Here is a 13,548-nt window from a genome sequence, read left to right as displayed (position 1 = left end):
AACATAGGCCTTTTTTTCAGTAGTGTGATGTAACTATCACTTGACAAGGGTGTTTGTTACCAAATGATACTCTTAAAGCTGGCCTACAATGTTTGTGTTAATTAGATTAAAATTAGGTATTTTCGGGTATCTGTGTGTGAGAACTCATTTTTCACATACGAACTGAGCAATCAAGTATTCTGCAGTCTCTGTCTTATAGGTGAGAAGTAGGTTTTCTGATGTTATAGCCTAAGAGGGAAATAATGAAAATGTCTGTAGCACCACTCCCTAAGCTTAGAAATTGCTAACATTTGCATAAATCCAAGTAAAAATGTCATGAAAATTACTGTCCTATGCGTGTCATCTGGCAATTGGTACTTATATTGCCATAGTATATTACTTTTCTTCTTGTGTGATTTTATTCAGTTTTGGATTTCAATGATCCCTTCAGTACTGAAGTTAAGCCAAGAATCCTGCTCATGGGATTGAGAAGAAGTGGGAAGTCCTCCATTCAGAAGGTTGTCTTTCACAAAATGTCACCGAATGAAACCCTCTTCTTGGAGAGCACAAACAAGATCTGCAGAGAGGATGTCTCCAACAGCTCCTTTGTCAACTTTCAGATATGGGATTTTCCTGGGCAAATTGACTTCTTTGACCCCACATTTGACTATGAGATGATTTTCAGGGGCACTGGAGCACTGATATTTGTTATTGATTCTCAGGTAAAAATGGGCTTTAAGCTATCTTTTTCTTCTGTTCCTTCAGCAATAGACAAATGGGTTGGGAAGCATAAATTATTTTTTTTTTCAAAGCAAATAAATAACTTACATCACAAACACATATTAAAAGAAAGCCATTAAAACCTGGAAGAGCTGCTTAGTTATTTTTAATCTCTCTGCAGTATGTTCAAAAGTTAACTAATTTGCTTTAACATCTCAAGGTTGTTGCTCAGATTCCCAAGTGCTGACAGCATGAGACTGTTGCACATGCTGAACGTAGGCTCAGGCTTCTACATACAAGAAATAAAAAATTTAAGCTGTTACTAAACTTCAGCATTATCTAAAAGTATCATAAAATTTTATATGCATTTTTAAGAACTTTCCTACAGGTTTAGCTTTTCTTTTTGTTTCATTAGGATGATTATATGGAAGCATTAGCTCGGCTGCATCTTACTGTGACCAGAGCCTATAAAGTGAATCCAGATATCAACTTTGAAATCTTTATTCATAAAGTGGATGGTTTATCTGATGATCACAAGATTGAAACACAAAGAGATATTCACCAGAGGGCAAATGATGACCTTGCAGATGCTGGATTGGAGAAGATTCACCTCAGGTGAGAAAAGCTGCTATGCAGAGTCTCCTAAAGAGGAGAGCAGCTTATTTGACAAGTTACCGCTTCCTGTCCTCTTGAAGTAGCAGGCAACAGGCTTTTCATAGGTGAAGGAAAAGGATTATCAGAGACATTGCATTTGACCTGAGCCAAACAAAGTATCCTATTTCTGAATGCTGTCTTGGAGGGAAAGATGGAGAGGACAAGTGCTTAAAAACAGATGACAAAGACACCAAGGTCTTGGCAGGTTTTGCTGCAGCCAGTGTCTTGAAATAAGTTGCTTGGATAGTGCAGCAACCAGTAGATCTCCAGTCAGTAGAGTGTATATGGCACCTACATCACTTTTGCTTTTTCTGAAACCTCTCTGCTTCACAATTCCCTCCTAATAGCTAGTCCTCACCGCTGCAGCGTGCTTGGAGACACTTGGGAAGGCAGGTGCTGTATCCTTCCCTTATGTCTGCTGATTAAGCAGATTATTGTAGCAAGTAGCAAAGATAGTGGGCTTTGCAGACTGGAAACTAGAGGATGTCAAGTTATCATGGATTCCTTAACAATTAAAGCCAAGTACAAATACATTTTTAAAAGAGACCTTCTCCATGAATATGCCAGCTCCTTAAAGGTCTTAACTACTTGACTGCATTGTTGCATTGATAAATGGGTCCACAGCTTTCAAAAAGCAGACCCCAACAGACATAGTAGTATTCCTCTTCTGCAATTTGATAAATATTTTTGTAAGATACCAAAGTGGGAGTTGCACCATGAAGTTCTACATCAAGGTCTAGTTTGCAGTGTCTAGATTATTTTTTTGTGTAGAGATGAAGTCCTATACTTCAATCATAACATGTGACTTTTGATCACAAGGGGTAATTGCATGTGTAGGCACTTGCTGTCTGACAATATTTCATTTCACTCATATTATGAAAGGTACATCATGTTCACAGTATGTGGCTAAAAGGAAAATGTGGTGACATTTTTTTGCAGCTTTTATCTGACAAGCATATATGATCATTCTATATTTGAAGCATTTAGCAAAGTGGTACAGAAACTGATTCCACAGCTCCCAACACTGGAAAACCTGCTTAACATCTTTATTTCAGTAAGTACTTGTTACATGGTTTGTCTGTAGATCCAGCTGTCTCCAACCTGCATGTTCAGATATTGTTTGCTGCCTTCTGAGAGATGATGAGCAATCTGAATTCTCAGAGAAATTCTTAGAACCTATTTGAAATACACTCACCTGCAGCTCAGCCTTACCTCCCTGACTATTAAACACTGTTGCTAAGCTGCTGAGATACAGTATTTCCTGAATCACATAAAGTGGGTTAGGAGTCATCACTTTTCTGGTCATACACTGATGCGAATGTTGCAAAGGTCTGTGCTGCATGCATTTGCTTAAGCAGTACTTAAAATTTGTGTAAATAAATTCTTAAAAGAACATTTAGTCTGACTTCCTATGTAGAGCTGTCTGTAGTGCTTCCTAGAACTAATTCTTCTTTATATTGATGTTTACTCTGCTTAAGAAAATTTCCTCTTGTCTTGAAATATTTAGAGGTAGAGTCCATCACAACTTTCACTGCTTCCATAGTTACTTTGAAGGCCAGTTAGGGAGCTTTGAGTATCTAGTGGCTTGTATCAGTGTGGAGGTAATTGCCTGCTCCACTGTTCCTGTATGTGTGACGGGATCCCTTCTTCTCCTTTGTACTGGTTCTGACACCTGCCTGTTCCCTTGTGGAGTTACTATGCACTAATGCACTGTTCAGTTCAGTTAAAAGCAGGTCATGGAGGAGTCCAAATGCTTTTGTTTTGCATAAGATTAGATATGGGAACATGTGGCCATGAGCGAGGGGGAGCACAATGAGTAAGGTGTGAAAAGGGGGAACTCCATTTTGGTGGTCCTTAAGTCAGGTCACAGTAGCTCCTGAAAGTGCACCCTTTCTCACAGTATTCTAGTTTTGCACCCTGCATTTTTCAAGCTTTGATTTTCAAGCAAGGTATTTTGTTGTGCCTTTTTGTGATTTTGAAGTAATGAAACTATTTAATATATTTCAACAGCCTGTAAGATAAAATTAGACCTCATAGTTTTGCAGTGTAGGGTGTGAAAATGGAGAGAGACAGAGAAGTTGGATGTGTTGCTGACAAGGAGAGCTAGGATTAGCAGAAGGTCTTTCCAAGACTACTTCTCTTACTATTAGGCAACAATTGATGCTGTCTATAATGAATGATTTGTTACAAAGATCTGATTATACCAAAATGGCTGACGCATACCCCTGTTATCATCCAGTCTTTAACTCCACTTAGGACAGAACGATAATGGAGGAGTGATGACAACAGTTCTGGAGCAATCAGATATTGAATATGCTACACGGTCTTAAAGCTGTCTGAGTGGTAGTCCTCTTTGTGTCAGTCATCCCAGTCACTCGTACTGTGAGTCACTTCTCTGTGTGGGGTCTCCCCACTGTTTGGACTTGATGAAGAATTTGTACCAAACCACCAGATGAATCAAGCACCGACTGCTTCCTGAGTGACTGATGACACCAGCCTGTGTGTCTGGAACACCCAGAAAGCAGCTCCAATAATATCAGATTGTAATAGAATATCAGATGGAATTCATAAGGAAGAACAAGTCTTTCAAATGAATGGGAAGTCCAGAAAAGTGAGAGAGGTATGCTATTCCCCCTGTTCAGTAGGGGAAACAGTCTCAGACTGTTTCTTAGCTCCAAATAGAGCAAAGTGCAATTTGTTAATGGCCTAGAGCAAGGTTTAGCTCCATCACTATCTCCTCAGCATGCTTCCTGTCTGTTTTTACAAGTATCTTTTATCTGTAGACAGGAGACTCGGAATGACTCTGTTTGCAACCACAGGAAGACTAAATATCATTCTCCAGCACAGAATTAGTTAGCAGTTGCCTCTTTACTTTAGTAACTCAGTGACAACAAACCTTGACATGTATTTTGGTCATGCCTTACCTCAGGCAGCCAGCGTGCTGGATATTGAAGTGTGGGTGTATTGGTGTTCTAGTTTGGGTTTTGCAGCAGTATTCATGAGGATGTGCCTTCATTTATGCCATGAAAACTTTTCAACAAAAATAGATCTGTGATCACTCTTAAGTTCACAGCAGGGTTTTTTTGCCTAGCTTTATAGTGCCACAGTGTGTTAGATTGTACATTTGAGGAGCCATCAGTGTGGTAATGCTGCTTCTACAGTCTTTAATGTGAGTGCTTGTAGATCATAAAATAACAGTTGGTATTCAAAACCCGTGTAAACCTTACCTGACTAACATTCTTCTCAGCTTCATACAGAAGGATATCTGTTTTTTAATTACCATGGCCTTAACAAGCAATCAAGTTGTGTGATACAAGAATCTGGGTTTTAATTTAAGGGTTGTTGGGGTGTTTTTTAAGGATGGTTAAAAAGTTTGTGGTAAAAACAAATTATGAGTTACCATGGTAAAAATAAAATTCAGTACAGTTTTGTTTAAGTAATGATTTAACTTTCATAATCTGTAAACACAGATGTAGTATTTAAAATTAAAATTCATGAAATCTGCTATTTGCCACAAGACCTGTTTAAATAACTGTCCAAAATTTATTCCTAACTGTAAGTGACTGGTCATATCCTGTAAGTTCTTTTAAAAATTACATGTTAGGGCAAATTTCTGTCTGGCTTACTCTTTATACTTTAAAGAAGCAAAAACATAGGCCCATTTACCTAGCCTAGGAATTGGAGTAATACTACCAGTTTTACCGAATCCATTCCATTTTAAGACTAGAAACTGCATTCTATTTTATCACACTCAGAATAGTTGAGAAACCTGGTTTGAATTTCAACTACCTCATAGTTTTTACCTATCCAACATAAGATCTCATATACTGATTGCAGAAGATTTTTCTCAATGACTCTCTTGGTTCAGACTAGCCATGGAATTTCGTACATCGATTCAGAGTGCCTGACAGAGCTTCCAGCATATGCTGCATCTCCTTTCCAGACCGTAGGGTTGTGCCAGAGGTGACCGTTGCTTCTGCTGACCCTGCCCTCGGTGCCATGAATGGCAGCATCTCATTCAGTTGCATAAGGCAGCTGGTGGCCTTTGTTTCTCTGACAAGGAACCCTCCTGCTCTAGCATGGATTCCTTACAGTTTCCTTATTGTTATTTTCCCTGACTAGGCATTAATGATGTAACGTGTCTTCAAACAGTATTTTTTTATCCACTGTTTCCTGCTTTTTTTTTTATGACTTGTAATTACTGTTTGCAGTTGTATTTTTTTCATTGAGCAATTTCCTCACAAATGTTCTAGCAAATCCTTTGGTTTTTTCAGTTAAAGTTGTACTATAAACCCTGGCAAATGTGGGTACAGTTTAGAGGTTACTACTACTGGCAGTCCATCCTACCCTTTCACAGAGGTTTCTGTCACCATACAAAGTACACCAGAAGCCAAGAGGTGCCAGTTTCTCAGCAGGTCCTGCTGTGATCTGTTAGTTTCAACTGAAGTGAGCGTGGTTTAAGACACCAAGCTTTGCCCTTACCAGCAAGCATAACTGCTGGCATAGCAAACATCTTGAGGCAAAAACCTTTTAAACTGTCACTGCAAGTACAGGCAGGCTGCAGCGGCTGGAGTTCTGAGATGTAAAAGTCACTTCTCATTGTTAATTATTACTATATTAGCATTGGCATTTTAATAATGTAGAGTACATCTTAACTGTACAGATGAAATTGTCACTATATCTGTCTTTATATAATAAAAAATTATAAAATCGACTCCTCGTGAATGATGCTACAGGGCTCAAGTTCCAACTTCTTTTGTCTAAAATTACTTACATTTTTAAATACCTATTTTGGCAATAAATTAGAGCTATATACTTATATTTACAGGTGAATTTTGTGATTAGTCTTATTTGATAGCATCCTTTGAAGTATGTGAGGTGCTGTCAGAATTTTTCTTTGAAAACCAAAACTACAGAACTGTCATGTGGACAGAATAACCAAAATAAATATGCCTGCAGTTGTGTTCAAAGAACATAGGCTCCTAGAGCCATGTAGGGGACCTTTAGAGATCAGCTCCTGCTCAGTCAGGCCAGTTTGAGCAAGTTGCTCCTGGCTGGGTCCAGGCCAGCTTTGTACATCTTCAAGGGTGAAAACTCTACAAACTCTTGGGTCAGCATGCTCCCAGTGCTTCACCACGCTCATGCTAATTTTATTTTCTTCTATCAAGTCAGAATTCCAGCTTGTGCCTTTTGCCTGTTGTCCTTCAACACTGTAGCTCTTAGAAGAATTTGGCTCTGTCTTCTGTGCACCCGTACATTAGGTATTTGCAGGTAGCAACAAGCCTTCTCTTCAGGCTGAATGAAGCCTGTTCTCTTCTGAGACTCTCCTTGTATGTTTTGTGTTTCAGCCTGTGTACTTAGGGTATCCACAGTGTATACTTGGTTTTGAATATTTTTTTTATTAATGACTTTAATTAAAGACTCAGAGAGTCTTTTCCATATTCAGTGCGAGAAATTCACCTCTATTCTCTATTATTATTGATGGATGTTTCCAGCCTAAGCTCTGTGTATGATGGTGGAAGAATTAAGCCTCTTTAAGAAGAAAACGCCCAAATATCAGTGGGCATTGTTCAATAGCATACCTAGAGTTGAAATTTTTCTGGTTTGGGAAATTTGGAAAGCAGGAGGGTCACTTTAGGCTCTTAAGTGTGTGTTAAATAGTTGATGAACTAAAGAAGAATAATAATTTCTTTAACTACAAAGGAAGCTGAAGCTATTAAGTCATGTTAGGGGCTTTCAGTGTATGTTTTGGTAGTTACAAAACTGCTCTGGCAGCAGTCCTAAACCATATTACAAAAGAAAACCTATATATGGAGACAATTCCTTTTGATGGGAGGAAATTGCCTCTTCTCCTTGTATAGGTGGATTCTGAAGCATATTTCGTAGCTTGAGCTTTTGCCAATACTGGGAAGTTGCCATTTATGTTCATGCTGGGGCAGCTGCCCAGGTGCAATCCCTTGATATCAGCAAGCAAAGCTACTGTTTTCAGTTAAACAGTACATGGTTTTTCCTTTTTTTTTTTTTTTTTTTTTTTCAGGAAGCAGGCAGTTTACTTATCTTCACAAAGAGTAGACAGTAGCATTCCTGGCTAGCCCCTGAGAGCTGTGAATACGATACATCTCCAGTATGGAGAGTCTTAATCAGCTTGGCAGGATGACAGGAACATAGCTGTCATCACATTAGCAAGCCATCACATTATAAACATGGCTTTTAAGCACCAATGCTACATGAAAACTGAAAGAGTAACATCAAAATACTGGTCTTGCTCTTGTGATCCTAAAAGGTGCTGTAAGGAACCAGACAGTAACCAAGCTACAGACCCCTGTGAAACACTTTCTCAATTTCCTTGAAAAATTAGTTCCTGAACACTACTGCCTTCTTTGTCTATCAGCTTTTTCTTTTCATTGTTCCTACCTTCTTACACATCCGGCTAGAAGAACTTTAAATTACAGCTCTCTTTTTATGTCCGTTGTCACAATCAAAAACCCAAAATCTTGATCTTGGAAGGTTCATTTCCCTCCCTGCATTTTTCCACTGAAAATAAATGTAGTCTCTGCAGATGTTTTCAAGAGAGTAGAAGTTTGGGAGTGTAACTTGGTCTGAGGGCTGCTCAGATGCAGGAACTGTTGGAAGATCTGTGAACATTATGGTTTGCTACAAATATGGCAGTGCTCTGGGTACAGTTCTTTCAAAATGAACTTGATTGCAGTTTAACGTCCACTTCTTCAGCCTAGCTTCTTGTGTAACAGGCAAATAAGAGAACAAAAAAGCTTGGTATTAATTTGAAGACATGGCTTCCATTTTACTTTTCTTTCTGTTTTCTTAAATAGAATTCTGGGATTGAGAAAGCATTTTTATTTGATGTTGTCAGTAAGATCTATATTGCAACGGACAGTACTCCAGTGGATATGCAAACTTATGAGCTCTGCTGTGATATGATAGATGTTGTGATTGACATTTCTTGTATATATGGGTAAGTAAATTGTTAATGTTTTCATAAAACTATGTACTGAAACAGCCTCAAAATCAGAAATGTGTGGGTATAAACAATAATGAGATCGTGCAATTTGCCAGAGTAATTTGTCAGGACAGGGGAGGAGAAAATGGCAGGCCTCTGAGGTGCAGCTCTCCTGCCAGCAACAGGCCCTGTTCCCTGCCCAGCCTCTTTTGTGAACATCTTCCTCTTCCCATGCTAATGATTTCATTTGGAGGAAGGAGTGGGAAGTAACCAGCATGAAATAAAAGGAAACATTAACATTATCTTTTTGTTTCCCAGGGACAAATACAACAGGAGATTGCCTCCCTTTTTTTTAAAAAAAAAAAAAGGCGGGGCCTTATTTAGTTCTATTTACTTCAATAGCCAGTGGCCTCTACTGGCCTACAAGGCTGCTTCACTCTTCCTTGAGTTCTCGGTTTGTTGTCTTCTACCTCCATGACCTTGGTGGTTCCAGTTTCCCCTCCTTATACATTAGCAACTGCAAGTCTCCTGGGATAGCATGTACATGTCCTTACAAGTTGTGTTTTAAATGGCTTGGCCCTTGGCCAAGTATAATGCCAGTTATTCCTGGGAAGGGCAGGGGCACATGATGAATTAGTGCACTGAGGTGCATAGCGTTGGAGGCTGACCCACGGCATGCTTAGAGTGTGGAAGTCCTTGGTAGCCTTCTTGCACTCCTGGAGAAAGTACAAGAGAGAATCCTTGTGCTGATGTGCACTAAGCGTTAGAACTTCAAAAGAAAACATTGCTGGATACCTCCCTAAAATTTCCGGAGTTTGTATATTCTACTGCATGTTTCAGATTTTGGATGGAGTTGGTCACTCCAGCAACTGTACAAGAACTTAGGTTTTACAGAGGTGTCCCATAAGGGATTAAGGGATGCTGTGGCTTTTTTTTTGTGTTTGGTTTTTTGTTTTTTGGGGTTTTTTTGGTTGTTTTTTTTTTTTTTTTTTTTTTTTTTGTGCAGAGAAAGATGCTGCTCTGTAGTTCAAAAAACTAAGCATTTAATTCTTATTTGTACACCGCCACTTGTGGAGCTTTCTGTTCACAAAATGTCACTCTGCCACTGTCTTTGTGTAACCGTTTAGCATTTATCAGCAGAACTCTACTTGACATGTTTTTAGGTATAGACTGAAGACATGACATTACAATTCAATTCTTGTCCTCTGCTCCTGGAGCATCTTTGGAACTTGCTGCCATAATATATTATTGATACTAATTGTTCTGGGAGGTTGATGATAACTATGCATTTAACAAGATCTGTGTGTGCATTCAGAAACGAGGGTAAAATTACAAGGTATAACATTAATACAGTGATTTTCACATCATCATCTGTGAAAGATAAATCTCTTCCATGATAGGTTGTTGCAAAAGCCTTCATCTCATGAGGAAAGTCTCCTGATGGTTTAAACTATCAGGTCAAGGAAGGTTACTAGATTTGGAATTACCAGTACCTACGTACTAGTTCACATGGTTTAGATAAAGTCATAGTATAATGCATTGATTAAAACAAAACAGGCAACCTTATGGCAAATGGTTGGTGACTAACAGAGGAAAAAATAAGACTCAAATTCAGGTAAGTATCTGAACAATCAGTCTGATTTCTAGCCCCCGATCTAAGATTTTGTGTATGATTAGACAAATGATGTAATCCCTATCCCTTCTAAGTTTATATAGCGTGTAGTTTGAAGTAGAGTCTCCCTGAAAGGTTAAAATTAAAATTTCATAAAGTTTGAGATTATCTAGTGAAAGAACCAGTGTGGGAGTACTTTCGTTAGCTCACGTCGTGGCTTATCTTTTCTTTCTTATTTGAATATTGCCCCTTAGGCTTAAGGACGATGGCAGTGGGACTCCATATGACAAAGAATCAATGGCAATCATAAAACTGAACAATACAACTGTCCTTTATTTAAAAGAGGTGACAAAATTCCTTGCTCTTGTTTGTTTTGTCAGAGAAGAAAGCTTTGAGAGAAAAGGTATTTTTCCATTTTCTGTTGCATTACTTTTCCCTTATATTAGAGAGTTAATGAATGACTGTGGTTGTCATTAGCTGATAACAGTCTCTGGCTGTATCACAAGTACTAAAGGTAAGTACAGCTTGATAGAGCTTACATAACATGTTTAAAGGCCTGAGGTGTTTGTGCTGGCATTAAGATAAGATGAAATCATAAATGTATTTGATGACTTTCTGATACGAAAGCATATGAAAGTTTACATCCAGTACAGTAAAGCCTCCATCTGCGACAGTAGAATGTGTCAGTTTATCTTGGCTGACATTGGTTTGTACCTGTTGGCACCAGCATACGCATTTGGAACAGCTTGTGTGCCATAACCAAAGGAGAATTGCTGAAACTGGCTGATAGAAAGAAATATGTTCTTGCTTTTCTCATCTCTGAAAGGAGGCTTCTGAAAAGCTGCATATCTGGGAACTAGACGGCTTTCATATTTTGCAGCTGAAGTGCAAGTTATCTCTCTGACCCTAGTAAAGGTCAGTACTGAAAGCTTAGTTCATGACTGCTCTGCTCGCTGGCATGATGTTTGCTGAGTTACTGGTCTTAGTGAAATGCCCTGAGACCAGAACTGAGCAGTGGAAGAACGAGCCATCATCGGGGGTCCTGTCCCCATTTTGTGATACCAACAGTGACTGCTGGATTAATGTGTTGGTGAACGCAGTATTCATACTGTGTCTGCTGTAGCAGTTACTTTGGCATTCCTACTAAGGACACAGTTTCAGATTAGACACCATGTTGAATAAACACACTTTAGGTTTTGTCCACAGCTGTGGACAGAACAACAGCTATGTAGGTTGTTGTGCCTACATAGTTTGGGACACTTAGTGCTGTAGCCTATACTCCTTAGCAGTTCTGGTATTATACTGCAGATTAGCTTCTAGTGCCTTCCACATAATATCTTGTCTGAACTCTAGGGAGGGGGAAAATAATTCCTCAAAAAAATCAAGGTGTAATATGGTGGATTTAAGCCACTTAAAACACTCTACCATCTCCTGTTAGGGAAATGGAAGTGGAAAAGACTGCAGTATTTGAGTTAAGAAAGCTTATGGCATTAACTTTGAATGAGGTCATAAGCTCAGTACCGTAATTCTAAAACTGTATTGCAGTGTTACACAACTGTAGCACTCAGTAAGTCTTCCGATTGACTACCAATATGGCTTTACAGCTTTTCTGTGGGATCACATTCAGCCCACCCGTGTGGTAATATTATCTGCCTATTATGTATGTATGTAATCCAACAGCATGTCTATTGTGCTATTTTGCAATTAAAATGTAAGATGAAATATAGCTGGCTGTTATTTGGTTATATTTCTATCAAGCATCCATTTCAAAGCTTATGTGTTGTCAAAAAAAGGAAAATTCTTTCATTACTAGATGCTACTTATTTTTATCACAGTTATCCTGTAAAGCAAATTTACAAAATGCCACTGTATTTTATGAAAGATTTCAGTTTTTCTTGTGGTATATGGCGCACTTCTCCACAGCTCTTTATTAATTTAAAGCATCCTTATCTGCCAATGAACACGTATTTGTTTCTCTTGAGACTACTAAGTATACTTAATATCAGAGATAGTATGAAACAACAATGCTCAATGAATTATTTGTGTTTATCAAACATGCTTTTGATTAGCATGAAAAAAAAATGCCTGGAAAATTCACTAGGACCTCCAGAGAGAGTGTGGTATTTCACTAAATGTAGAATATAAGGAATTGTTTCATTGCCTAATGTCTATAAATGTATTTATTAATATGGAAAACATTTCTGTCTCTGTAGGGTTAATAGACTACAATTTCCATTGTTTTCGAAAAGCCATACAAGAAGTATTTGAAGTAAGAATGAAAGTGGTAAGATCTCGAAAACACCAAAGCCACATGCAAAAAAATAAAAGACCCACTCCCAATGGGACACCACGAATGCCACTGTAACTGAGGTTTTCTGTGGCAAGCAAGTTTCATGAAGTTGATGTGACTTCTGCATCTCATTGCACTGAGTGAAGAGGAAAACGAATGGGACTGATGTATTATATGAATTTTCCCTGAACGTTCAGAATGCACTGTTTAAATATTTTTATCCAATCAGTTTTTTTTCATATAGTGAGCACTTTGAGCAAAATGTTGTATATATAAGCATTGAGGTGAACACTTGTAAGAATTTTCTTAATATATGCTGTAAACCTTTTTCATGCCATATTAAGAAAAAACAGCTGTGACAGAAATACTGGGTACATAATTTGCACTTTTTCATGTTTTCCTTGTGGAGTTGGACTTTGATAAACTTAGTTTTTATGGTGATTTTGATGCATGGTGTCAGGTAAAATGTATGCTGTAGTTTATTTACCTGCTACAATCAAATTGGTTAGTAAACAATTAAGAAAACTTGGTACAATGCCTTTTAAAATTTGTGACAGCTAATACCTAACATTCATACAGATCTAATTTCGTATATTTTTCAATTTGTAAACTGAAGAATAATTTTGAAGTATTACAGCAATAAGCACCTTACCAGGGATCATATCTGGTAGGTAAACATTAGCTTTTATAAAACAGGCTTTTGGCCAGATTTCATCCGGAGTTCCTCATAACACTGGTTGTGCCCTTTGTTGGGTCTGGTTTCATTATTTACCTCAGCATATACCACTAAAATACCTTTCTATAAAGATAATTGTTTTGTAAAATGGCTCTATGTTGCACTGGTATTTTTATAAGGCGCCAGAGGAGGGTGTTGTATCTGGAAGGTTGAATTTACATTGCCGAGTTTGTTGTGAGAGCCTGCACATGGACAGCTGGCGTGGAGAAGATTCCATGTGTATTTCCACCCTGATGTACTGATATAAGTCCTAAAGATGTGAGCACTGGGTTCCAGTTCCCTCTAATAGGTGTATGTCTGTGACTGAAATCAAGCAGAAACAATTCAAATGAGGACTGGACAATCTACCTGCTGTAGTAACTGGCATACATTGCTGCTTTTTATTTTAATATTGAACATGGGCAGACTCACCACAGGGTCAGCCAGGACAGCAGAGCACACTCAAACCTAAAAAGAAGAAAAACTTCATGGTGATTAATTAATGATGTGAAATTCTAGTTCCCAGTTGGAAGAGCAACTCTTTTTTTACCCAGTCCTAATACAAACCAATTACATGTGCAGTCCAGCGGTTTTGTCAGCAGCTCTTGGGAGTGGGAAGG

The 13,548-nt window shown here is 38.4% G+C and overlaps 1 protein-coding gene across 1 annotated transcript; it reads left to right on the top strand.

Annotated features, from left to right (window-relative positions):
• The first annotated feature begins 411 nt into the window (after positions 1-411).
• Positions 412-13,237, top strand: RRAGD (Ras-related GTP binding D). Its single transcript, XM_008940595.1, has 6 exons — positions 412-701; positions 1,115-1,314; positions 2,293-2,407; positions 8,184-8,326; positions 10,178-10,326; positions 12,137-13,237. Exons 1-6 carry the CDS (start codon positions 459-461, stop codon positions 12,286-12,288), a joined length of 1,002 nt encoding a protein of 333 aa, XP_008938843.1. The 5' UTR covers positions 412-458; the 3' UTR covers positions 12,289-13,237.
• Positions 13,238-13,548: the final 311 nt, after the last annotated feature.

Source organism: Merops nubicus, unplaced genomic scaffold (genome assembly GCF_000691845.1).
Source record: "Merops nubicus isolate BGI_N331 unplaced genomic scaffold, ASM69184v1 scaffold30905, whole genome shotgun sequence".
Classification (NCBI taxonomy): Eukaryota; Metazoa; Chordata; class Aves; order Coraciiformes; family Meropidae; genus Merops; species Merops nubicus.
This window is presented reverse-complemented; position numbering and strand designations above follow the sequence as displayed.